General features: G+C 41.9%; 2 protein-coding genes and 1 long non-coding RNA gene across 12 annotated transcripts in view; 2 read left to right on the forward strand and 1 right to left on the reverse strand.

Moving 5' to 3' along the window:
* LOC137226275 (uncharacterized) overlaps positions 1–27,153 on the reverse strand; it is a 55,019-nt gene that overhangs the window by 17,591 nt on the left and 10,275 nt on the right. For 4 of the 6 annotated variants that reach the window (XR_010944276.1, XR_010944278.1, XR_010944273.1 and 1 more), the window contains 3 exons: positions 16,739–17,511; positions 15,002–15,099; positions 6,772–6,958 (listed from right to left, as the gene is read on the reverse strand). This is a non-coding gene — a long non-coding RNA (uncharacterized lncRNA). The remainder of the gene's footprint in view (positions 1–6,771; positions 6,959–15,001; positions 15,100–16,738; positions 17,512–27,153) is intronic. The other 2 variants (XR_010944275.1, XR_010944274.1) reach the window with 2 other exon arrangements.
* C6H2orf80 (chromosome 6 C2orf80 homolog) lies at positions 1,673–23,206 on the forward strand. Of its 5 annotated transcripts, none has more exons than XM_067740807.1 (9): positions 1,673–1,746; positions 4,590–4,719; positions 6,706–6,787; positions 8,772–8,854; positions 10,169–10,256; positions 10,639–10,710; positions 16,591–16,678; positions 16,967–17,088; positions 22,743–23,206. In XM_067740807.1, the coding sequence occupies exons 2-8, from the start codon at positions 4,679–4,681 to the stop codon at positions 17,050–17,052; spliced, it is 540 nt and encodes a 179-aa protein (XP_067596908.1). In that variant the 5' UTR covers positions 1,673–1,746; positions 4,590–4,678; the 3' UTR covers positions 17,053–17,088; positions 22,743–23,206. The 5 variants fall into 5 exon arrangements, with proteins under 5 accessions (XP_067596908.1, XP_067596909.1, XP_067596911.1 ...); XM_067740808.1 differs by having other exon boundaries at positions 16,975–17,088; XM_067740810.1 differs by lacking the exon at positions 10,639–10,710.
* LOC137226274 (gamma-crystallin A-like) lies at positions 23,912–27,076 on the forward strand. Its single transcript, XM_067740812.1, has 3 exons — positions 23,912–23,920; positions 24,980–25,222; positions 26,900–27,076. The coding sequence occupies exons 1-3, from the start codon at positions 23,912–23,914 to the stop codon at positions 27,074–27,076; spliced, it is 429 nt and encodes a 142-aa protein (XP_067596913.1).

The following is a 27,153-nucleotide window of genomic DNA, read 5'->3' on the forward strand; positions in this document are numbered from 1 at the left end:
CTGCAGTGTCTGGGTTTCTCATTGCGGTGGCTTCTCTTGTTGCAGAGCACGGGCTCTAGGCACGTGAGCTTCAGTAGTTGTGGCACGAGGGCGCAGTAGTTGTGGCTCACAGGTTTAGTTGCTTCGCGGCATGTGGAATCATCCTGGGCCAGGGATCGAATGTGTGTCCTGTGCATTGGCAGGCAGATTCTTAACCACTGTGCCACCAGGGAAGTCCCACCAATGAGTCTGGGCAACAAGCAGCCCCTGACGGACCACTGAGCACCCGAACCTTCTCTCTGTCTCCAAGGATCAGAGCTGGGGAGGGGAACACTGAAGTTGACGAGTACTTGGCTGAGTTGGACAAGCTTCAGCAACCTCAGCTGGTGGGGGGGATGGAGGTGGGTGTGGGTGTGGGGTTGAGGGGAGGGGGAGGGCAGGGGTGAAGAAGCCTAGCAAGGTCAAGGCTAAAGTCTTCCAGGAGTTGCCCTGAGGAAGGAGCATCTCCTGAGAAGGAAATTGTGGAAAACGTAATGAAGGAGACATTACCAACATGGAATCAATAAGCTGAAAAAGAACTTTTAGTTTATTCTAATACTTTATAATTTCAAATAAGTTGTAAACAACTACACTAGAGGAAAGACAATTTTCTTTCCAATCTCTCTATAGAAAATAATTATTACAAAATCTTTGTCACCTCAAGAGGTAATCAAAGAGTATGCAAGAAAAAAAGATTTTAGGGTATGTTGGTGAGCTAATAAAGATAATATTAATACTGAGTTTTTTCTTTATTTTTAATGTTTGTGGTATTTGTTACCTCTTTCAAATGTGTAACTTGTGGTGATTAATAGTCCTAAATAAACATTCAATCTTGTATTCACATTTTTGCATTCCTTGTCTTAAAAAGCGTCCCCAAATTGTATAAACTTCAAGCTCACAAAACCTGGAACGTTCTGAGTACAATATAAAGTCAATATGGAGTGAACAGCTAGCCTATAAAAATCCAAATCTAGAGTGTTACTGTCACTCATAGAACACCTGAGATATCAGGTAGATGAGAGACTTGGATGGTGGAGAGGGGTGGAAAAGAGAGTTAAGTGGTAATGATAACAGACACCCAGGACTAGATGGGGCAGAGCGACAGTCTGCCCCTGTCCAAGGGCATAGAGGACACTCACTCACAGGCCACGGTTAGGAGTTTAGATCTTACTCTAAGAGCAATGGGAAATCATCAGCAAGCTTTAAGCAAGGGAGGAAGTGTTAAGTGTGTGAGCAGGGAGACCACTTAGCAGGAGATAAATGGTGACAGTTGTTCAGGATTTCCCCTGCCCCATGTCTACGGTCACCAAGTAGAATCAGCCTACCTGTGAGGAGCCCGAGGTTCACTGGCTCCCCCAGAAATCCTCGCTTGGCCAGTTGACTCCTGAGTCTGCAGCCGAGCGCTACAAAAACCCCTGGGGGAGGTGGACGGCTCACACGCTCTCAGCTTTCCATGAATCATTTAGATGGGAAACTGAAGCCTGCTCAGATAAAAAAGGTCTGTGAACTTCAGGTCGGGATCATACTCCTGTCCCAAATGTATGACTTTTTCTCCCCCTTCAGGGAGTGTGGGTGTATTTAAAAAACAAACTATTTTCATTCAGTCACCGTTTCCTAGCAACCAAAAAAAAAAGCATCTATTTTCCGGATGCCTGTGAGCCCCAGCCCAGTGGATGCTCAAGCACGCCTCCAGAAGCACGGAGAGAACAGAAGCATTAGGATCACTCGGTTGGTGAGAGATTCTGAAAGGGGAATCTGTTAATAGAACACGGTCTGAAGGACCTGTACCATAGATGCCGGGGTGCAGAGCGGGGACCTGCAGGGAGTGTACAGATTTTCTTCAGGGCATGATATTCCTATAGAAAATGGGGGCTGTGACTTCTGGGGGGTGTTGGTTTCTATGAAACAGCTAATGCATGAGGCAGCTGACATCTTTCCAGCAGCTCTTTTATGTGTATTTCCAGCCAGAGTCTTGTTTTCATTAAAATTCTATAGACAGAAAAGAGGGGCAACTGGCTGAATTCAAATCTAAGCTGAACAGAGTCTGTGCAAATGGTCCTCTTTCAACCAGGCACAGAGACTCAATGCATGGAAGTCACTGAACTGGACAGCTGGCAGAAACCTCTTCAATCATTCAGTGCTTTTTTTTACAGAGGAGGAAACACGAAAACACAGAGAGGAAAATGAACTTGTCCAAGGTAGCCTCAACAGGGTCTCCTAACCTCCAGCCTAGTGGGAATGGAAGATGCTCATATTTTAAAAATCTTTATGAGAATTCCCTGGCGGTCCCGTGGTTAGGACTCTGTGCTTTCACTGCTGAGGGTGCGGGTTCATTCGCTGGTCAGGGAACTAAGATCCCGCAAGCCGTGTGGTATGGCCGGAAAAAAAAAAATCTTTGCATATTATGCCACATTGAGTGGTAAGGGGGAGGAAGAATGGGTCTAAGAGGAAGCTGTCCCAACAACCAAGAGACTCACATTTTATAATTGGTGTTTCTGAAATTCAAAAGACTGGTTCAGAATTACAAAACAAGAATAGGTTAGAGCAAACGCTAAATCTTTTGCTTTTTAAAAAGGAATCTTGGGCTTCCCTGGTGGCGCAGTGGTTGAGAGTCCGCCTGCCGATGCAGGGGACACGGGTTTGTGTCCCGGTCCAGGAAGATCCCACGTGCCGCGGAGCGGCTGGGCCCGTGAGCCATGGCCGCTGAGCCTGCGCGTCCGGAGCCTGTGCTCCACAACGGGAGAGGCCACAACAGTGAGAGGCCCGCGTACCACAAAAAAAAAAAAAAAGTCATCTAAGCTAAGGAAGTGCCACTCCCCCACCCCAGTCAAGGAACTGAGGTAGGACAGATGTTCTACCAACAAATGTTTTTTAAATTTTTGAGTTAGAAGAATGATAACACATGCCAGCCTTTATGGAGTTGTGGAATGTTAGGGTGAAAGGTGCTCTGGGTGCTGTTAACCAGGCTCTTCACATTTTAGATCACACCTGAGACTGGGGTGCAGAAGAGCCAGGAGGCTTGGCCACGGCCATGGCCACAGCAGTCAGTAGTGGAATGGACTCCACATTCTGGCGTCTGGCCTCCCCAGGTGCAGCACTCTTCCTTGTCTAGGCCACCAGGCAACCTTTCTGGCTTGCAGTGTCCTCTCCCAACTGATTCTCCCGTAGGGCACAACATTACTCTCTTTATAGTTAATCCATTCCTATGGAATGCTCTGACTTTATTCCCATTTTTACGTCCCATCCAAGGCTTTAGCAGATGCAGCCACAGCAAGAATGGTCCAAAATAATTAAACCAATTCGGTGAAGAATTTATTTAAATCAGTGGCATCCTGTTTCCTCTCCGATTATTGTTGGAGAGCTGAATCGAATAAAGTTTAATGTTTATATGTTACAATTAAAAAAAAGTTTCTAGGGCTTCCCTGGTGGCACAGGGGTGGAGAGTCCGCCTGCTGATGCAGGGGACACGGGTTCGTGCCCCGGTCTGGGAAGATCCCACATGCCGCGGAGCGGCTGGGCCCGTGAGCCATGGCTACTGAGCCTGCGCGTCTGGAGCCTGTGCTCCGCAACGGGAGAGGCCACAGCAGTGAGAGGCCCGCATACCGCAAAAAAAAAAAAAAAAAAAAAAGAAAAGAGTTGCAATTCAAGTCTGAAGGCAGTCTGCTGGCAGAATTCCTTCTTGCTCAGGAAAGGTCAGCCTTTGTTCTTTTAAGGCCTTCAACTGATTGGATGAGGTCCACCCACATAATGGAGAGTAATCTGCTTTACTCAGAGTCTACTGATTTAAATGCTGATCTCATCCAGAAAACACCTTCACAAAAAGAATCAGAATAATGTTGGACCAAATATCTGGGCACAGTAGCCCAGCCAAGTTGACACATAAAATTAATTAACCATTACAACTTGCTTTAAATCTTTTTTAAGAAACAAAACATTGCAGGTAAAGTTGATATCCCGTTTATACCTCTCCCTGGGCACTCCATTCAATAGTGATGATTTCTAAAATTAAGTCCTTTTTGTGACTCCAGGCCCCCTTTGACCCCATCACCTGAACTTCAATTTCTGGTTCAATGTGGGGTTGAGAATTGAAGGTATGGCCTCACCTTTGCCATCACCACACGTTCTTACTGGGACCTGCTGGCCATAGCAAGTTGTACCTGGGTTCTATAGAAACCTCCATCATGAGCCAGGAACCAGGTAGGTTCACGGAGAGTCACTATGTTGAATGCACACAGAACTCAAACATAATCAGATCACAAGCCATCTTTGCTTGGATTTTTCTGTCTAGCTAGTCTCATCCACGATTACATGAGCTGTGTCTGTTGTATCGATACTTGCAAGGTTATGGCAAGAATAAGTAAATGATGAATATTGGAAAAGTGTGGAAGGAACAAGAGGTGTCAGATCAACTCAAGGTACAGTGCGCTGGCCTCCACACAGCTTTCTGACCTGGAACCTGCTGGATAAGAGGCCTGCACACTCTCGGATCCCTTCCAGAGCCTAGGACTCCATGACTGGTATTAGGAGTGATAGCATCCCTAACTCAAATTCTCTCTGATTTGCTGCTGTAGCTTCTAGGTTCAGAGAGGCTGGGTCTTTCCAAAGGAAAACAGGTGCAGTGTAGCTGCAGATACCTGCTCAGCCGGATAAGCCTTTAATCATGGAAAGAAGGCTACTAAAGAAGGAAATGAGAAAACTCCTGTAAGTCTGATTGAGAATAACTTACATTTACTGCACTGAGCATTTGGCGGGGTTTATGTCATAGATGGTCTGGATATTGGCAGTGGGGTAAAAACCTAAGGAAGAATCTGTTCCTGGGCTATAGGAGAAAGCCGGATGATCTGGCCTCTGTCTCCTGCCCAAGAGGCCTCACATGTGGTGCAAAGCAGGATGCTGAACCTCTTGGGAGGATGCTTCTGCCAGCAGCGTGCACATCCGAGGCATTCGCATTCTAGAGTCTAAGATCTGAGCCCACAGTCCCAGCCTGTGCTGGGCAGGGTATGCCTTTGAAAGGGCCCGACTGGTAAAAGATATAGGAGAGATTTCTGGAAAAATGTACCCAAGGGCCCAGCATTTAAATTGCAGACTCTGCTTCTTCTGTTGTCAGGCTTATTGATTAAATAATTTATCTCCATTTTCTGCCCTCTGAACTTTGTTTTAAACACATAAAGAAAACATTAAGTTTTCCCATGGAAATTTTTTTCCTCCTGTGGTAGCTTTTCTTTGACTTGGTACTTTGTTAAGAGGTTGGTGAAAATCACAGACCATATAAAAAGAGGAGAAAAAGGTTATTATGTTCTATTTCATGATTATAGGCACAACAATAATACCCTTTTATTAGAGATCTTATCAGAGTCTCCATTAAATGTCCTTTCTCTGCCTACTAAGATAATTATCTTTTAACAAGTTCTTTAAGAAATGCTGCAGTAGGGGCTTCCCTGGTGATGCAGTGGTTGAGAGTCTGCCTGCCGATGCAGGGGACACGGATTCGTGCCCTGGTCTGGGAGGATCCCACATGCCGCGGAACGGCTTGGCCCGTGAGCCATGGCCGCTGAGCCTGTGCGTCCGGAGCCTGTGCTCCACAACGGGAGAGGCCACAACAGTGAGAGGCCCGCGTACCGCAAAAAAAAAAAAAAAAAAGAAATGCTGCAATAAACTATGTATGAATTCACACATGTTTACATGCATGTGCTTAGAGGTCAACATAATAAAGAACAAGCCATGATTAGGAATGCCAGTTCCTCTACATATCTCATCGAAAGAACTGTAATTTCAAAACTGAAATAAATATAATTTTTTATGTATATATAGTTTAATTTTACCCAAAGAATCTATTTAGGCTACTTTAAATAAAGTGTCTTGGAATTACAAAGCAAAATTTCAAGAACTTTTATCAATCTAGAATAGCTTAATGACTCAGAAGAAGGGCTTTTAGAACCCTAAAGCAAATTTATCCCCAGCATAGGAACTTGCCCAAAGTGTTTGGTAAAGACCTTGACAAACAGAACTGTCCTTATGTAACATTGTGAGACCGACCTTGGAGACCCCAGAGTCCTTTTTCCTATATCCATTCCCTCTTCTTGACTTTCCCAGGGTAGTACTCCTTTCTATTCACCTCCCAGGGCACTTATTCTACCCTCCCCTTATTAAAAGTCCGTTAGGAAAGGATCTGATAAGGATACACTAAAGTGGAATCACTAATATGTTTTTACACATAACTCCTCCTAACGGTATTTGCATTCTAATGGGCAAAAAGCCTTCAGGCAAAAGAACACATCTGTATGGAATATCATATATCTGGAAGTTATCAACTTTGGACATCCTGCCTGAATTTAGCAAGGGCAGCAAGGGAATCTTTATTTTAAATAGTGGGTCTCAATCCTTTCGGTTTTGTAATATCTGTTCTGCCTTGGGGATTTATCATACTCCCTGCTTTCCTAGAAATTCGGTTCTATGTGAGTTTAATTTTACAATAAATGTGATTTGTTCATGATGGTTAGACACTTTAAACCTGCAAGGTAGCAGAATGTCTGTTTAAATCAAAATGAATATTAACTCAGCTACCAGAGCCATCGGTGACTTCGCTTGTATTTGGTGGAGGAGGGAGGGATGGGGAAGGAATGTTCTTCTGCAGACCGTGCTCCCATGTCTTTCCCGCTGGTTCAATCCTGCTCTCTTGCTTTTAAGGGGAGATTATATTGGCATCAGACTTCGGGAAAATGAATTTGACCCCAAAGGAAGAAGGCAACTCACCTTTCTAGATGATATGGTAAAGAAAGGCATGCTGCCACGAGTCACATCTGTGTCATACGTGTATTATGGGGACAGAACGGGGATCTAATATCTATCGCAAGCAAGGCTAATCTTGATCCCCCCAGAATGTCCTCTTCCTCATCTTCTCAACCTAGGATTCTCCATGTGGTCTCTTCAACTCATTAAACTGAAAGCAAGAAGAATGAGAAAATTAAAGTCATGAGACTTTTGCTCTTTATTTACTATTAGGAGAGAAAAGATTTAAAAGCAAAACGAGTACAAGATTAAATGTGACAGACATGATGTTAAAAGCTTGTTGACGAGATTAACTGTCGTGTAGTTCTCAAATATAATTTTTTACCATTTATGGAGAAAACCAAATAATTGAATAATCCTAAAATCCTTTTTTATTATATTATACATGTTGAAACTCAGATTCATACTATGTAATCAAAGTTCACTTCACATAAATTAAGGAAGCTATGTAAAGATCTAATCCAAAAGAGATTAGTAGACCCTCAGCTTTTTATGCTACCCATTTACTATTCTTGCACTAATGAGGAAGAAGAAATTACCTGTCCCTCCCCGCCCCCTCCCCTTCCCTGGCTGATTTCTCTGGAGCTGAATGAGCAGTTAAGGCTTGGTGTTCTAAACTACTTCTCTGTGCACGTATTAAATGGAGAAATTAAATCAATTAGATAAGTGCTTCTCAAACTTTAATGAGGTCTTATTACAAGACCGTTTTGATTAAGGAGTTCAGGGGTGGGGTTGGAAATTTGCATTTCTAATGAACAAACAGGTGATGTCAGTGCTGCTGGTCCAGGCATCAATCTTTGTACTAGGTTTCAACAAGTAAGCATGGTCCTTCCTTCCTTCCTTCCTACCTTCCTTCTTTCTTTCCTCCTTTCTTTCTTTCTTTCCTCCTTTCTTTCTTTCCTCCTTTCCTTCCTCCTTTCTTTCCTTCTCTTTCCTTCCTTCCTTCTTTCTTTTCTTTCTTCTCTTTCTTTCTTTCTTTCTTTCCTCCCTCCCTCCCTCCCTCCCTCCCTCCCTCCCTCCCTTCCTTCCTTCCTTTTCACTTTGGGTCAGTCCCTGAAAGAAATAATTACATTGTTATAATTACATTGTTTACACAATGTTAGAGTTACATAGAGCCTTGGAACGCATCTACAAACACAGAAACAAAACTGACCTTCCTTTTACTGGGGCTGGAGGTGGGGAGGAGAAAAGGAATGTTTTGATAGACAAATGGCAAAGACACTTAGAAATTATCAGGAAAAGGTAGTGGGGAGGATAGGAATGAACATGGAATTGGTCCTCAGCTTTTTACTGCATTTAAGACTCTTAGAAAGTCACTTGGTCTACCTCCAGTTCTCTGCTTCTGCTGGACCCTCCTCCTGGGAGGTGCTTCTCCACCTGTAGACATTCTCCTCATTCCTCAAGCCCCAGCTCCACTGATGCCTCCTCTCTGAAGCCTCCCGGGATTCCCCCAGCTCCTCAGATGGACACACCACCTCCCCTGTGACCCTGGGCACTCAGTTCTGATGTTCCACAGAATTAGAAATTGTTCTCTGTGTCCCTCTTCCTCTATCTATCTTCCCCTTTTTCTATTTTAAAATTCAAGGAAACTGTGGCCCAGAGAACAGCAATTGCTCACCCAAGGATATGGTACCATGAGTTGTTGGCAATACCTAGATTTGAACCCAGATTCCCTGATTTCCAGTTTAGTATTCCATGAATCTATCATTTCTGGCTCGCACGCGTGTGCGCATGTGCGCACACACACACACACACTGCTCTAGTGTGAGGTAAATGTAATGCCTGAAGAACACTAGTTATTTCTGCCTAAGCATCAGGTTACTGGACACAGCTGGTGATCGTCACCTTTGTGGACATGACAAACGAGTAGAATAGGCTTAGCAGTGCCATTGTCATTGTGCCTAGCATGTGCTTCGGCCAATGTCTCAGCCGATTCCTTTGCTGTCTGTGCTTCCTGCTTCCAGGCACACTACGACTTGGCCATCAACGTTGCTCTGCAGTGGCTGGATCACTCAGAAGACTTAACTTGGCTGAAGTGGGAGAAAGTGTAAGTTGAATAGTTTTTTTTCTTTCTTTTTTTTTTAACTGTGAGTAATGACAGAGGAAGTTCACCACAAGGCACTCAGATTTGAAAATACTATGGGGTACGTATCCCCCTCCAACTAGAAACCTGAAGAAACCCTGACAGTTGTCGATTCGAGGAAGTCATATACATGCTTACATATTTTGCATCTCTGTGAGTTGGTTTCTGTCTGATGCAGATCTTTCTTGCATAGAACGTTCTGCCTTAGAAATAAAACTGTGCTTTATTGTGCACATGCCTTGACTTTTTTAAAAAAAAAGATCAGTTCTGTGGGTAAGGCTGCAATCTTTTCCTAAGAACTATTAAACGCAACTTCTTAAGCATTTAACCAGATGTGCACCTGAGCTGAGTGGCTTGAATCACCACAGTTTGAATCCTTGCCGGGATTACTGGCATCTTCTCCCATGTGTGCCGAGCAGACCCACTCAGTTAGGAAGAACATGCAGCTAATGAGGCCAGGATTGAACCGCGTGTCCTGGAGGCCAGCTGTTTCTTCTGCTCTGTGACTTTAGAACACACACCTGGTGCTGAATGGTTGTATCAGTATTCAGTTGTAATAAGCAGAAAATCCGGTTTAAACGGACTTAAGCAAAAAAATAAATAAATTTTAAAAAGGAGAGAGGGAGGAGAGATTTATTGCCTCTGTATCTGGAAAGTCCACGGCTAGGTCCTCATTAGGCATGGCTTAATTCAAAACTCAAACCAGGTCATCAGGATCTACCTCTTGGCTATTTCCTCTGCATGGACGCTATGCCTAGTTTCAGCCCACTTTATCACAACATTCAGGCCAGGGGAGAATGGACTTTTTAAAAATCACAGAATTGTGTCTCAATGGCTCTGTTTGCTCTGACTTATCTGGGGGTGCTAGCTAATTTAGGCCACAGTGTGTTTTCCATCCTTGGAATCTAGGGGTGTCATCAGCTTCCCTGGAAGTTACAGGCTTACAGGGGGTTAAGGCAGTTACCCCCAAGCAAACTGCCACAAGAAGGGGAAAGGATATAGGTTGGTGAAACCACAATTTTCCACCATAGTGGCCAGTCCGCCAGGATTTGATAGCTGCGGAAATGTGGATAGATGAGGGCAAATTCGTCACCACTGTTGGATGATTCAAAATTCAAAGTGTACACTTTACTGATGATGGATTAATCATATCAATTTTGTGAATAGCAAAGCACACAGCCATTGGTAATTACTTATTACTTATTGTCACAACCTTAGCAGGTGTCAAACAAAACAAGAATAAACCCTCCATTCTTATTCATTCATATTCCCCCTTAGGAAAATGCCATTTCGGGCTAGACCCATACATCCAAACCACAGAGAACGAGAAGCAATGATTTTATCGTCTTATGCTGGAATCTTAATGGTAAGGAAAGAACATTATTGGCATACATGGAGGTTTTGTATCTACAATGTGCATTTTCATATTAATGAATATTTACTTTTTCAACCAATGTTTCCAAATATGTAGAATTTACTAATATTAAATTTTTATTTTTAAAGATTAATAAAAAGGTTGACTTCTATATTGTATTGTGAAAACATTTATTTAAGGGGAAAAAATAACACATAGATAATTGGTGTTAGGATACTCTGATTTATCCATTTGTTTAGAAGACATTTATTTGGTGCCCACGGTCTCCAGGCATGGTACTGGATATATGGGAGCTATAATAGCTTTGTTTTGTAATAAAAGAAAAGCCATGGTATGATAATACATCTTTGTTATTGTCGTTGTTGTTTAACAGAACAGCATCCCAATTGAGGAAGTCTTTAAAATTTATGGGGCTGATTCTTCTACCAATTCTGGTGCTACCAAGGTAGGGACGACCTGAGACTATCGATATAAGGGATTTTTAGAGAGAATTTCTTTATTTTATGAATTCATAATGTTGCATCTCCAGGCATGAAATAACAGTTTTATATCATGATGGATAAAACCAGATGTAGCCATATCTTACTTGGGTAATAAATGTAAGATGCTTTCCTTAGGTAGAGGACTATATTCACAATACCAAATGCATTTTATGGAAGGCCAAACAGAGGCAGCCAATAGAGCACCAGGCTTAGAGTCTAGATTCTGCCTCTGTCTCTGACTAACAGAATTTCTCACTTACACCTTTCATAATGTGGATCTGGTAAGTCCAAGCGCTCCTCTTGTATGATGTACTATAACTTCTAGCACTAGGACAAGATCTACAACATTCATTCTCATGAGAAATTATCTAGTTTACTGCTGCCACATTTCTCCTGCCCACAAGACTACTTGGAAGTCAGTCTAATAGAAGCACTAACGATCTGGGAGTCCAGAGACCCAGGGTGAGTTCTGACTGGGTCCCTTTCCCTCTTTGGGCTTCCATATACTAATCTTAAAAAAACAAAAACAGAAACGGAGTATTCTGAATGATCTTTACGTCAGTTCAGGTTTTGCTGTTTATGAATGTATGAACCTTTAGTAAACATTTAACATATGGGCTTCTATTGAGAGGTGAACTACCGATCCCTTTAGATACTTCTAGAAAAGGGAAGAAGAAAGGGCAGATGGGGTGGGGTTGGCAGGGATGTGTACTGGGAGGGAGTCAGGGAGGGAAGCAGGGAGAACCCACACCCTCACATGAGGACTTCTACTCACACAGCTGCTTTCAATGCCCCCCACCAGGATTTGGAAGGGAGGCGAGGTCAGGGGCAGGGCTACGGCCACAGGAATGCCTGCATCCTTTGTTCTCTTACCTGCAGACCATACTGCAGACAGTGGGATCCTATAAAGTAAAAAGTCCACCAGGGCCAGCTTAGGAGTCGAGCATTTCCTCAGAAGTGTTGTAACTGAATCCAATGGCCCTCTCACCTTAATCCGTATGTAAGCTGGCCTGGTCCTGAGACTCAAGTTCCCTTGATTACAGAGGAAATCAGCACCTCCTCTCTGATCACTCTGGTTTCAACTCTATCCATTCATTCATTCACTCACTCATTCATCCAATATAGTTGTAGGTGCAGGGATACAAGGGTGGGTGAGTCAGAAAAGATGACTTTCTCATGGATCTCATATCTTGGAGCTGACATTCTACCTTAGCTGAGGTATAAGCCACACCAGACTCAGCGCTCCTCAGAGACCCAAGCTGTTCTTGGCTTTTAAAGAAAGCCCAGCTCTTCTGTGTTCTTACAGAGACAAGCAAACCATGCTGCTTCATTCCTGTTCGTCTTTTCTGCAGCTTTCTCCCTTCCAGGCTGCCCTCTTCTCCCCTTTCCTCAAACCCTCCCCGCCAACACATACATATAAATATCTGAGCCCAAGCTCCTCCACTTCAGACGTTGTGTTTTCTCCCCCTTCATCTTCTGTGCCTGGGAGAGGTCTAGAGCAGGCCGTAGGCACCTCTGGTTGGTTGGTCTCAGCTCAAGCGGCCAGAGAGCAAATACAGAAAATCACATCCTAGAGGGAACGGCACTGTGAACCCCTCCAGTCTTAGCTAGGTTATCCATCAAGAAGGTTTGCAAACATGGGTGTCAGAGTAGCTCAGATGAGCCAGGTTCATTAAAGGGGCCAGAACAGGAAGCCGCACTGTTTAGAGCGGGCTGGCCAGTCTCTATCCATCCATCCAGCCTTTCCTTCATTCATTAAAGAGCCTTTATTCAGCACCTTCTCTGTTCTTCACAGTCTCTGTCTTCACAATCAGTTACCAATAACAGAAAGTCCAGATGTACAGGTAGACTACATAATGACCAGTTCTGCAGGGAAATAAATCGTACCCTCAGAGAGGGGGTGTTCTCGAACTCAAGTTCACATGCCTGATGCACAGTGAGACCAAACGACCAAAACGTCTAAGTTTGGAGCAGAGCAAAGTTTATTGCAGGGCTGAGCAAAGAGAATAGGGCAGCTTAGGCTCAAAAGACCCGAGCTCCCTGATGGGTTTCAGGGAAGACGTTTTTATAGGCAAAATTTGGGGGGAGGGCTGCAGAGTATGTAACCCTCCTCTGATTGGTTGGTGATGAGGTAACTGGGTGGTGTTCTGGGAATCTCATTCATCAGCCTTCTGGTTCCAACCAGTCTGGGGTCCGTGTGCTTGTGCTCAGCCTGAAGTGACCTCCTCCACCAGGGTGGGAGCCTTAGTTCCCATAGAAGAACTCAGAGATACGCATCAGATTGCCATGCACGTCCCCTGAAGAGGAACCAGGACCAGCCCCCATCTCTGCACTACTGCTCTCTCTCTGCGTTCAGTCACTCCCCTAATTGGTAACTGTTTGAATCTGCCCTTTGGAACTCAGGGAATGTCTGATGCTTTTTTTCTACAAACAAAAAATGGGGGACATGGAAAGGCTTTGGTGTCCAGGAGGGCTCCACAGGGTCCTGCTCGGTTTCAGTCCCCCCTTTTCTTTGATACTCCTCAATCTTGAGGGGAACAGGTGTTGGACAAGAAACAGAATAATGTTTTGGATAGAGAGGTTAATCATAACTCAGCAGAGGAACTTGGTTTTAGGGGGACTGGGTTTCAGGGGCTTTCCTTCAAAGACCTGAGTTTGTTTATTGTTACAGAATATGAGTGTCCTGTACTTGACAGGCCATTTATGTAAGGGTTAAGCATGAGAATCCTAGAGCCAGGTAGCCTGGGTTCGAACCCCAGCTCTACCAGCTATCAGCAGATTAATCCTGGGCAAGGATTAATCTAAGCTCTATCAGCCTTGATTTCATTTGTAAAAACAGGGACCAGAAGATGAGTTTCTGTGGGAAATGAGGTGAGTTATATCAATAAAGCCCTTCGTGCTTGGCACATGGTAACCTCAAAATAATAGCTATGGTTAAGGTTCTGGTACCCAGGGGGAAGGGGGTGTATCTGATTTCCTCTATATTCCTCTAAATCAGGGCTTCTCAACATTTTGGGTCAGATAATTCTTTGTTGTGTGTGTAGGGGGTGGAGTCGGGGCTGTCCAGTGCATTGTGGGATGTTTAGCAGCATCCCTGGCCTCTACCCATTAGATGCCAATAGCTTCCCACTCCTGCCCCGTGATGTGCCAACTAAAAATGTCTTTCAACGTTGCCAAATGTCCACTAAGAGGCAAAATCACAGCTAGTTAAGAACCACTTCTCTAAATATTCAAAAATTAAATAGCTCATCAAGCATCCGTTGTATTATTAATACATTATAAACCTTGCCTATTTTAGATAGCAAATTCTCACAAAGGGTATGAGATGATGTGAGATACAGACATAAGCATCTGAGGATCATCTACCCCTGTGGCCCTCACAAGCTCCTCACAGACTCAAGGATGCCAGCTCAGGCCTTTCTCTTGTGGCTACACATCGGCTCTACTCAGGCACCCCCTCCACATCTTAACTTAGCAGGACCTCTTAATGGAAACGGAGCATTTCAAAGATTAAATTGTAAGAGCTATTTTAAAACAGTCCTTTGGGATTTAACATAACTTCAAAAAAATGGTTTTAACTAGGAGGTGTGGTTGTTCAAAAAAAAAAATTATTGACAAAGGTTCCTCTCTAACTGCTGCGTGTATATGAATCACTTTTGCTTCCTTCGGATAAAATGTCTCCTAAGCAACAGCTAAAATCCTTCCCACACAAGAGCTTAAAGCGCTGTTGAATACTAATCAGATTATGTAGCATTTCTGGCCGCTGGAATTGGCCACTTTGGTACCACATGGGTACTGTGTGTGGGCTTGATGGCTTTCCTCAGGGCTATTTGCTGCCACCTAGTGACAGAAAGGCCTCCTGGACTCAGAATTGTTCAAGTCTGTTACGCTTCGCGTTCTACTCCCGATAAGGAAGCTGGTTTGGGCTGACAGGGAGCCATTTTTCTGCTGAGGAACATGGACCCATAGGGAAAAAAAATGTAACTAAGAACTTCACACAAGTGAGGGTAAAAGGAGCATAAGTGAAGTAAAAGGAGCATAAATCTTCCTTCAACAAATAAAGCAAACAATAAAAATATTCTTCAGCTCCCTTTGACAGAGAAAGAGGGGAAAAGGAAAGGGGGGCAGAGAGAGTGAAAACTGGTGTAACAGAGAGAGGAAAAAGACCAAGGCAGGTAACTAGAGAACATCAGAATCTCTTCTTTCCACACCCTAGTGTCTGACCATCCATCATTTCACTCTATCCAGACTTACATCCAAAGCAAACTCTTCAGAGGCCAACAGACTGGTGTCTAGTCCCAGCTCTGTCACTTGCTAGCTGTGTGGTACACTGAAGATCTCAGTAAGGAACTCTGAAGTAAAAAAAGAGCACATGATTAACTCTAGCTTTAGGATTTCAATGTCATCCTACTTGAAAAATAATTTTTCTTGTAAACCACGCAGGAAGCCATATTAATTGCTTGCATGAATCATCAGATTATCAGGAGTCATAGAACATGTGAGCTGGAAGTGACTTTAAACTCCTCGGGTTCTCTCTTCTCCAGTGGACAGGGAAAAGCCTGTCTTTTTTTTTTTTTTTCTTTTTGGCCATGCCACGCGGCTTGTGGGATCTTAGTTCCCTGGAATCCAGGCCACAGCAGTGAAAGTGCCAAGTCCTAACCACTGGACCACCAGGGAATTCCACTGCAAAAGCCTGTCTTGAGTCTTCTAAGGGTAGAAAATGCATCAGGGATGCCATACGAGCTGGTTCTCTTTCTTACACGTGGCACGTATCACGCTGCAGGGCTGTTATCATAGCCACCCTTGCTCCACACAGATACAAAGCCTCCTTGTAATTACTTTCTGTGTTTTAGGGTCATCTTTCTGAATAGATTACGTGCTTCTTGAGGTCAGAAGCCACCATTCATGCTTATGTTTAATTCTTTACAATGCTGGATATGACACAAACTCTCAATAAATATGTTTGCCATTTGAATAAAAGGCTGAGGTCAAATGTAGACGTGCCCTGCTGAGGTGGCTATAAGCTGTCCTGTCTATAAAGACAGCACGACTTCATTTATTGTTTAATCCAAATTTTCTGTCCTTTCTGTGTGAGGTGGCGGTTGCCCAGTAACTTGCTAGCACGTTCTCTGGTTTAGTTGATTAAACTTATCACAGTGTGTGGGTACCCTGATTGCCTAATAGTTTATTGGTTTTTTCTCCTCACTCAGCACTGGAAAGGCAGGAACCTTGTCTGTTTTACCAACCACAGCTCCTAAAACAGGGCCTGACCCACAGTAGTGCTCACTGGAAACTTGTTGAATGAATGAAAGGTTGAAGAGACAGACAGTCCTAACCTTGAGGAAGTTTCCGGTGCAATGCAGCAGACAGCGGGTTATAACTATTGCACACTGGGGGTGTTCTACGTGACGACGTGTTTTGAGTTCACAGAGGAGTGAGTCAATAATTTGGCCTTAGGATGGGATTGGGGGGTGGGGTGCCAGCGCCCGAGAGGGGAGGTGGGGAGACATCGGGGTCAGTTTCTCAGAAAAGGTGATGTATGAGCCACATCTTAAAGGAAAAGTAGGAGCCTCTAGGCAGAAGAGGAGGAAAAAGCTATTCCAGGTAAAGGGAACCATGTGAAGAGCATCATTGTGTGAAAGAACATTCTAGGCAAAGAACGGCAACAAAAGGCAGCGTGGGAAAGTGCATGACCCATGAAACATGATCCTCAACTGCTAGTAACGCGTCAGGACGGCAGGTTGGGGAAACAGGCCGAGCCCTGAAACAAGTGCTATAACCAGCAGCTGTGGACAGCACGAAGTGGGTGCAGCTTTTAAAAGTAGAACTGTTTTTTTTTTCAGGTTCCCAGAGCTCCACCCTTCCACCTCTCCTTGCACCCTTTTGCCATGTTAACAGCACCCAAAGCAGCAGAATATGCCCGCAAACAGAGTAAGCCTGTTTACTTCCATTGCTTAGAAAAATTTAAGTAAAACTAGGAGATGTACTTACAAAGTAAGGTCAAAGTTGTTATGGTAACATCTTTCTGTCTGGTGGAATTTAAAAGAATCAGGAGCATTTATGACTTGACTTCCCTCCATCATTGAAATCAGGGAAGTCATTTCTCAGAAATTTTGGTGATGGAAGCAAAGCACCCTAGAAGGGAAGGATGTAAAACTGAGGTGGACTCATTTTAAAAAATGCTTTTTATACAGACATGATGACTACATGTGTCTCTAGGTGTCAAGTTAAGAAGGGGAGCAACGAATCAAAATGCCACCAGCAGCTCTACAAAGGAAGCAAATGTCACAGAATGGAAACCATAAAATAATTTATCTTTGGACACACAGCCAAAGAACAAAGTAGGTCTAAAAATGCAAACTGAACCCAACTGATACCAGGTGTTTGGGGAGTACTTTACTTATATTGTGGCTAAAAGTCTAGCCTTTGGGAGTTAGATACTCTGGGTTTGAAACTAAAGCCCGCTGTATAACATACCAGCTGTATGACTTTGGGCAAGTTGCTTAACCTCTCCTCCTCTGCAAAATGGGAAGAATAATGGTACTTATCTCTTAAGGTCGTTGAAATGATTAACTGATATTATGCATGTTAAGAGATTAGAACAAAAAAAAAAGAGGGCTTCCCTGGTGGCGCAGTGGTTGAGAGTCTGCCTGCCGATGCAGGGGACACGGGTTCGTGTCCCGGTCCGGGAAGATCCCACATGCCACGGAGCGGCTGGGCCCGTGAGCCATGGCCGCAGAGCCTGTGCGTCGGGAGCCTGTGCTCTGCAACGGGAGAGGCCACAACAGTGAGAGGCCAGCGTACAGCAAAAAAAAAAAAAAAAAAAAAGAGAGAGAGATGAGAACAGAGTAAATCCTAAATAAATATTGACCATTATTATCTTTATAGCATTTGAGAAATACTATCTACAGTTAATCAGCTATTATTCTGTTGATTCAAATAAGTGTGTTGAGGAGAGGATTTGTATTAATATCTGTGTCAAACGTTCCTATTCTCGGTCCCTTTCTCACTAATGAAAATTTTATCTTTGTCTGTTTTGCATCTCTGTTGCTTCTGCCCTGCCCATCTAATTCCTTTGACATTTATGCTTCAGAATTCAGAGAATGGTCAGAGATGGACAGGGCTGGAAAGTAAGGAGAAAGAAAGGAGGGTTCTTTGCCGTTCCAGCTCTGCGTTCTCAATTGCAATGTGCAAAGTGAAACGGAAATTTTAAAAGTCAGAGAGACCAAAGCTGAGCAGGGAAAGAATCAGAAAAGTGGTACAGACTGGCTGGCTGGGATGTTTTAGGGTTTTGTTGAATGAGAGACTCTGGGTCAGCTGGAGGGTTGTAAGGTAGGAAAGGGAAAGGGGAATTTTGAAAACAGAACCACTGGGTTATGAATTGGGTTTGCTTCAAGAAACACAAGTGAAAACTGAAATTCCTTTTTATGTAGTTCGGTTGCTATACTATGCATTTTTAAAATGTGAATCTCTGAATAGACTGGGTCACACAGGGCTCAGGGTTTATTCAGATTTTCTGAGGCAAACTACTGACTGATTAGAAATGTAACCTTATCATAGCAAATGCTTTAAGAACTGCCTGAAATCTTTAGTCACATCAGGGCTTTAATACGTGTTATTCTAGTAACAAAACTCATGCTATTAGGAAATATTTATGATATTGAGTTTTCTTTTAAAGGTCTTTGTTATAATGAGATTTGAAGGTATAGCTTTTCTAGAACTATATCTTTGTTACTTAAGATCCTTTTGAGTAAGATGATGTTAATTTTTAAGATGTCAGTTTGGGGATAGCAAGCTTTAGAAAGTAAAACAGACAGCAGAAAATCAAAAAACAGTAATAACTCCAGAAATAACATATACGTACATCCACACACATACACACATACACTGATAATCTACACCTTAAACTTAATCATGAAAAAATAGATCTCTGAGACAGAGGTTCATAGCCCCTTGAGGCTCATCTATGCACCTATGTACTGAAAATCTGGCTCTCAAGATTGCTCATTGGTATGTTATTTTGAACGTATAATTTCATTCCTTGTATGTTTTTTTCCATAACCGTTGAAGACTGTTGGCTTCTTGATGGAAGCAGATCTTTTATTTCCTTATTATTTCCTACATGTGTATAAAATGCTTTGCAGGCAGTAATATTCAGTAATTATTACTGATTAGTGAATTGGCAGTAAGTGAATGGTCCTTAGGTGAGTGCTTTCAAACCACTGTGCCCTACCCATACTGCCTGAGAGGCTCGTTTTAGGGACCAACCATTTCTATAGGCTAATCGATACTTGTAAGCCCAGGAGTGTCAAAAGAATAAGTGCCCATTTTGCAATAGGATCAGATCCTGACATGAATCCCTCTCATAAGGCCCCTTCTTGACAATCAAACAGCAGAAACCACATTCGTGAGGGTTTTTCATGCTTTATTATTTGTGTACTTTAGGCATCTCTTCCAACTCTTGAGGAATGTACTTAATAAAGTAGTTTTTCTTTTTCTTTTTTTTAAATTTTTATTGGGGTATAGTTGCTTTACAATGTTGTGTTAGTTTCTATTGTACAGCAAAGTGAATCAGCCATATGTATACATATATCCCCTCTTTTTTGGATTTCCTTCCCATTTAGGTCACCAAAGGGCACTAAATAGAGTTCCCTGCGCTACACAGCAGGTTCTCATTAACTATCTATTATATACATATTAGTATGTATATGTCAATCCCAATCTCCCAATTCATCCCATACCTCCTTTCCCCGCTTGGTGTCCATACGTTTGTTCTCTATGTCTGTGTCTCTATTTCTGCCTTGCAAACCGGTTCATCTGTACCATTTTTCTAGATTCCACATATATGCGTTAATATATGGTATTTGTCTTTCTCTTTCTGACTTACTTCACTCTGTATGACAGTCTCTAGGTCCATCCACATCTCTCCAAATGACCCAATTTCATTCCTTTTTATGGCTGAGTAACATGCCATTGTATATATGTACCACATCTTCTTCATCCATTCATCAATCTACGGACACTTAGGTTGCTTCCATGACCTGGCTATTGTAAATAGTGCTGCAATGAACATTGGGGTGCATGTGTCTTTTTGAATTATGGTTTTCTCCAGGTATATGCCCAGTAGTGGGATTGCTGGGTTATTTGGTAATTCTATTTTTAGTTTTTTTAAGGAACCTCCATACTGTTCTCCATAGAACTGTATCAATTTACATTCCTATCAACAGTGCAAGAGGGTTCCCTTTTCTTTGCACCCTCTCCAGCATTTATTGTCTGTAGATTTTTTGATGATGGCCATTCTGACCGGTGTGAGGTGATACCTCGTTGTAGTTTTGATTTGCATTTCTCTAATAATTAGTGATGTTGAGCAGCTTTTCATGTGCCTCTTGGCCATCTGTATGTCTTCTTTGGAGAAATGTCTATTTAGTTCTTCCGCCCATTTTTTGATCGGGTTGTAAAGTAGTTTTTCAACTATAATAGTAATACATGCTTACAGTAAAAATTTCAAAAGTACAAAATATAGATAATGAAAAGTAAAAGAATCCTCACTTTCCCATATCCTTGTCCTACTCCTCAGAAATAACAACTATTAATAATTTTCAATTCAAATATTTGCCATACATGTACATATACATACACGCACATCTATCTAGTTTGTTAGAAATAACAAATAAATAAATTAAATAGTTTATTAAATGTATGAAAAATACACTTTCACAGTTTATTGTTTGAAGAAATTTTTCATTTATATGTTTAAGCTTCTTAGTCTTTTCTTTTGTGGCTTATGGATACTGTATCATGTCTTTTAGCTGATGAACATTTTTTTTAACTGCAAGATATCAATGCCTTATTCAGAAATTTCGATTCCAGTCACTGAATTTCTTCAATAAGGGAAAAAGAGAAATTATTTTTTAACAATCCAGGTATTCTAGAAAACAATTTTCAAGATTTCTTTTGTACTGTATTGGTATTAGTAGCTCATTTATTAGTCAAAATGGGTATGAGCAACGCCATATCCTTGGAAAGGCAGAAAAAGAGTGAAAGACAAATAAGAACAAGGGCAACAAATAGAAAACATTAACAACTAAGATAGATATTAATTCTACTATATCAATAATCATTTTGATCATCAAAGGTCTAAATGCACCAATTAAAAGACAGAACTCAATAGCCACAGACTACTGTATCTGGACAGCACAGAGCATTCCCATCACTGCAGATGTGTTAAAGATGTATGTTAAAGAAAATATAGCAAATATGGCAAACTTTTAAATTGAAGTACAGCTGATTTACAATGTTGTGTTAGTGTACAGCAAAGAGATTCAGTTAGACATATATGTAGCAAACTCTTAACTGCAGAATCCAGGTGGTGGGCATATGTATCTTCATTGTACAATTCTTTCAACGTTTCTGTATGAAAATTTTTATAATACAATTATGAAGAAGAAAAAAAAGACAGAAATTGTCAGAGTGGATCAAAAAACAAGACCCAATTATATGGTGCCTATAAGGCACCCTCTTAACATAAAGACATATATAGATTAAAAGTAAATGGATGTAGGGAATTCCCTGGCAGTCCAGTGGTTAGGATTTGGTGCTTTGACTGAGGTGGCCTGGGTTCAATCCCTGGTCAGGGAACTAAGATCTTGCGAGCTACACAGCACAGCAAAAAAAAAAAAAAAAAGTAAATGGATGGAGAACAATAAATCACGCTAGAACTAATTTAAAAAAGAAAATTAGCTATATTAGTTTCAGACAAAGCTGACTTAGAAGCAAGGAAAGTTATTAGGGATAAAGAAGGGCATCACATAATGATAAAGGGGTCAATTCTCCAAGAAGACGTAACAATCCTTAACATGTGCGCATCAAACAACAGAACATCCAACTATGTGAGGTAAAAACTATTAGAATTGCAGAGAGAAATCAATGATTCCATTTTCATAGTTGGAGACTAACACTTCTCTATCAGAAATGGAAAGAGGGCAATATAAGTTTAAATTCAAAGCAATATATAAGAAATTCAAAATAGTATAGTGCAGGCACAATACACAACTGCTGCGGGGCAAAGAAATGATTTGCTTTGGTCATGGTTAGTGAAAAGAAGTATTATTTTTATTATTTTTTTAATTTGGAAATAATTGCAAGCTTAGAGAAAAGTTGCAAAAATAGTACAAAGAGCTCTCATATACATTTTACTCACCTTTGCTAATTGTTACCATAACATTTTGCTTCATTATCTTTACCATTTTTCTCTCTCTGTCTCTGTCCCACTCTTTTATTCTCTTCTCTCTTTGTTTCTCTTTCTCTCAGTATATATTTTATTTTATTTATTTATTTATTTATTGCGGTACGCGGGTCTCTCACTGTTGTGGCCTCTTCCATTGCGGAGCACAGGCTCCGGACGTGCAGGCTTAGTGGCCATGGCTCACGGGCCCAGCTGCTCTGCGGCATGTGGGATCTTCCCGGACCGGGGCATGAACCCATGTTCCCTGCATCGGCAGGCCGACTCTCAACCACTGTGCCACCAGGGAAGCCCCTCAGTATACATTTTATACTGAGTATATAAAACTTTTTCTAAGCCATCTGAAGTTATATACACCATATCACTTTACCCCTATATACTTCAGAGTGTATTTCCTAAGAATAAAGTCACTCTCTTAAATAACTACAGGATGCTTATCAACTTCAGAAAATTTAACATTGATACTTTACCATATAGGTATCAATTTTGTCAATTGACCAATACTGTCCTTTTTAATATATTTTTCCCTGTGTGGGATCATATATTGTATTTAATTGAGAAATATAACTCAATTTCCAAATGTCTGAGAAAAATTCCATGGAAATTCTTTTGCACCCACTTTTATTTTAATTCATCTTTGTCAGTAATTTGGTATCTGATATTTGACCTTAACTCCCTATAGATTGAAAGCTAATATCTGTGTCCATGTTAAATTGATGTGCTTGATACAAAAATTATCTTTTTATTCTACAGGTCACTTAGAAACTTGGAATTGCACCATGGGAGTTCGTAATAAAGTCTCTGGGAGAAGAAAAGTCTCTGCATCATCTTAAAATTCCAACTCTTGCTGGCATATTTTTCTTTGCAATTAGCTTTTGATACAAAGTGCATTGAAGTGTTTTTTCAGGTGTTGAGCTTTCTTAGAATCACATTGTTTGGCCATATTGTGGTTAAAAAAACAAGTATGTATCTTACGCTACTTCATTATGACTAGAAGATTGTTGGTTGGAGGATTTGGAGAATATATACTATTTCTGTGTCAGAGCAGACTGGCTTTGTAGGACATTTTACAAATGTTTAGCACTGAACATTTCAGAATGGTGGAGTAGGAGGCAATTTTCCAAAGTTTCAATCCGAATTAAATTAACCTGTCATCGATTGCCCTTACTATGTTCTCACATGGAAATATTTAAACTCATTTCAATAAAGCCTTAAAAGAAAAACAGGTCCGGGCTTTCTTTCAGTAGAATATAAGGACTACTAGGAAATGAAAATGATCTGGTCTTTCAACACATTTCCAAAATTCTGATTAGGCAAATAGTTGAGCTTATAAATACATGTAGTAACAATTTGACCAAGTGAATGTAAGTATAAATTATATCACCTTATGGTTTTGATGTGTCACCTTTCTGCAGAACAGTTTTCTTTAACATGTGCCAAAACTGGTGTGTGATTTGTTGACTTTTGCTGAAAATGGTGGTGTATTCCGATGTGGTTTTGTAGCTGGGGAGACCAATGCAGCCTTTCCCACACTGGTTCAATTACAGCTGTAACTGAAGTTTACCAGTACACCTGCCACATTAGGTATATCCTCTGGTCCCTGGGTTTACTGTCTAACTTCATAGGACTCTGCCCAGTTTTCTTTTGTCTAGCTCTGCTACTTGCAGGGGAACACTTTTTCTTTGTGGCTATTAATTTCTCTCCTCTTAGCATCTGCACATTTTCTTTACATGCTGCCTGAGGACTTTTACAAATGCATTGTGGACATATTGCCAGCTGTAGGTGGATGTCCCTCCCTGGGTCATGAACCATGAAGGTGTTTGATTTCATCTTTCTACATACACACGGGATGAGTTGGGGATTGGGGTCACCCTCTACCCCTGAATATCTGAGAGTGCTTCTAAATCAATAGGTTGGCAGCGATGGGAAAAGCTTTCAAGCAGTCACCTGGGTCCTATGAAACAGTGTTGCTTCAGGGAGGGAAAACTCAGGAAAATCACGATGCTAGCTTTTTTTTTTTTAACATCTTTATTGAAGCATAATCGCTTTACAATGGTGTGTTAGTTTCTGCTGTATAACAAAGTGAATCAGCTATACACATACATATATCCCCATACCCCCTCCCTCTTTTGTCTCCCTCCCACCCTCCCTACCCCACCCCTCTAGGTGGTCACAAAGCACCGAGCTGATCTCCCTGTGCTATGTGGCTGCTTCCCACTAGCTATCTGTTTTACATTTGGTAGTGTATATATGTTCATGCCTCTCTCTCACTTTGTCCCAGTTTACCCTTCCCCCCACCACCGTGTCCTCAAGTCCATTCTCTATGTCTGCGTCTTTATTCCTGTCCTGCCCCTAGGTTCTTCAGAACGATTTTTTTCTTTTCTTTTTTTTTTTTTTAGATTCCATATATATGTGTTAGCATACGGTATTTGTTTTTCTCTTTCTGACTTACCTCACTCTGTATGACAGACTCTAGGTCCACATGATGCTAGTTTTGAAAACAAAAAGCATCCCTAGAAGCTGGGTTGAGGGGAGAGGGGAATGGGAGGATTCTGTATATTTTCCTACTCCTGGAGCGTCTCAGAGAGTCTTGGGAGACCTCTTGCTTTTTAGCCCAAGGAGAAGTGTTTAATCTCAAGACAAAATGTGGCTATTTACAAAATTTGCTGCTTTTCACCAGTAACTCAAAGTTATACATTTACAAATTGATTTTATTTTTTCATCTCATGAAAGTAATATATATTTATGTAACAACAAATTAAAGCAATTGAAAACAACAAAAAGGAGAAATAAAAACATAAAATTAAGACCTATAATCTTGCCGTTCATTGATAACCAAGATTGACATTTGGGCTTATACATACACTGTTATAATCTTTTTTTTCCTACATAAACATACGCCACAGCGTGTCTGCTGGGTATCTACTGTGGGGTGGGGGGGATGTACCTCCCAGCTGACTCCCTGCTGTCACCTTGCTTTCCACCTGCAGATCACCATCTACGAGGACTGGGGCTTCCAGGGCCGCCGCTACGAGTGCAGCAGCGACTGCCCCAACCTGCAGCCCTACTTCAGCCGCTGCAACTCCATCCGGGTGGACAGCAGCTGCTGGATGCTCTACGAGCGCCCCAACTACCAGGGCCACCAGTGCTTCCTGCGGCGCGGCGACTACCCCGACTACCAGCAGTGGATGGGCCTCAACGACTCCGTCCGCCCCTGCCACACAATTCCTTACGTGAGTCTTAGTTCAACACGACTCATGTGAAGGCATCACTGATCCATGGCCATAAATTCCTGTTCATAAAAGTCAGTTTGTTTCAACTCAGGACTAGTGTTCACGGTGAAATAGCAAAGCCCAACTCTCAAGCATTTAACAAAAAATTGATTGCCTTTACTACGCTCTCATATGGAAACATTAAAACTCATTTCAATAAAGCATTAAAAATGGGCAGATTGTTTTTAGGCACAAGAAATCACAACAATATAGCTTCTAAAGTTGAATTTGGAAGTATCTAGCTGATCCCTAATTTCTAAATAAAAACTACCTTGTTCAGTAAAGAAAAAAATCTATCTAGATCATTATTTCTTAATGAACACTGACAGACTATGGGAGAACAACATAAGTATAATGTATTCTGACTGTACTGGCGATTATTTTCAATACCTTCTTTATGACCTACGGATCTAGAAACTAGAACAGTTCGCTTGCAGGTGGCTCCTTGTATTCAGCAGTCATTATCAACTAGTTTTTTACAAGGGTCAGAAAAAGATCATTAATTAGGATTTCATGGGACATGGTCCTCACCAAAATGCTGCTTAATGTTTTTCAATCATGTGGAATTTGTATTTCTACATTCTGATGACACCAAATTATGTGTCATGACAAGCAGATTCAAGAAGTGAAACCAAAATTCGGCTGCAGAAATTTGCAGATGCAAAAAGAGGTACAAATAAGACAGAAATTTCTTTGAGGCAAGAAACTCAACTTACAAGTGACTTGGCAAAATGTTGGACATGTGGACTCAGAGTAAATATGAATTGTTGTACATGATGAGTACAAAAGTGACTTAAAAACAAGCTTGAGGGGCTTCCCTGGTGGCACAGTCGTTGAGAATCTGCCTGCCAATGCAGGGGACATGGGTTCTAGCCCTGGTCCGGGAAGATCCCACATGCTGCAGAGCCATTAAACCCAACTACTGAGGCTGCGCTCTAGAGCCCTTGAGCCACAACTGCTGAGCCCACATGCCACAACTACTGAAGCCCGCATGCCTAGAGGTGCCCCTGCTCACCGCAACTAGAGAAAGCCCTCGCACAGCAATGAAGACCCAACACAGCCAAAAATAAATAAATTCCAAAATAAAAATATTTAAAAACAAGCTTGAGGAGCTCAGCTCAGTGCTCTGTGATGACCTAGAGGGGTGGGATGGCGGGAGGAGAGAGGCTCAGGAGGGAGGGGATATATGTATACATATAGTTGATTCACTTTTTTCTACAGCAGAAACTAACACAACGTTGTAAAGCAATTATACTCCAATCAAAAAAAATACAAAAAAACCAAAACCAAGCTTGATAGGATTCAGTGATACACAGTCATAATGGTAAACGGAGTTAAAATCCTCTCTGCAGACTGAACTAAATACAGTTGTGACAGTTGTTTTTTTTTTAGAAAGGAATCCCTTTTATTGACTTTATTTCAATTCTTGTTTCTTCCACAGGATAGACCCCTGGTCAGGTCAGTTTTATTTTAATACTCTCCCTAATTTGTTAGAACAACCATGTAAGGAAAGGATACATATATGACAGGATGGTTTGAAAACCCTGCTTCATGAAGCTGCAGGCTGATTGAGTCACTTTTACTGACATCAAGGATGCCCACAACTTATTTTTCATCTTTGGTTTATTGTCACAACAGACTAGCTCTCACAGGATAAAGCTGTATGAGAGACATGGCTACGGAGGCCTGGTGTCCGAGCTCACAGAGGACTGCTCCTGCATGCATGACCACTTCCAGCTCAATGAGCTCCACTCACTCCACATGCTGGAGGGCTGGTGGGTCCTCTGCGAGATGCCCAACTACCAGGGGTGGTAGTACTTGCTGAGGCCAGGGGACTAAAGGAGCTACCATGACCGGGGAGGCCTGGATGCCAAAGTCGGCTCTCTGAGATG

Source organism: Pseudorca crassidens, chromosome 6 (assembly GCF_039906515.1).
Source record: "Pseudorca crassidens isolate mPseCra1 chromosome 6, mPseCra1.hap1, whole genome shotgun sequence".
NCBI lineage: Eukaryota > Metazoa > Chordata > Mammalia > Artiodactyla > Delphinidae > Pseudorca > Pseudorca crassidens.

Excerpts from the sequence above, each read along its gene's own strand:
- C6H2orf80 (XM_067740805.1), top strand. The coding sequence starts at position 4,679 with ATGGAAAGAAGGCTACTAAAGAAGGAAATGAGAAAACTCCT. Across the intron at positions 10,257-10,638 it reads CTTATGCTGGAATCTTAATG|AACAGCATCCCAATTGAGGA; the intron begins GTAAGGAAAGAA and ends GTTGTTTAACAG. Across the intron at positions 16,679-16,941 it reads AGAATATGCCCGCAAACAGA|ACATGATGACTACATGTGTC; the intron begins GTAAGCCTGTTT and ends CTTTTTATACAG.
- LOC137226274 (XM_067740812.1), top strand. Across the intron at positions 25,223-26,899 it reads CCTGCCACACAATTCCTTAC|ACTAGCTCTCACAGGATAAA; the intron begins GTGAGTCTTAGT and ends TTGTCACAACAG.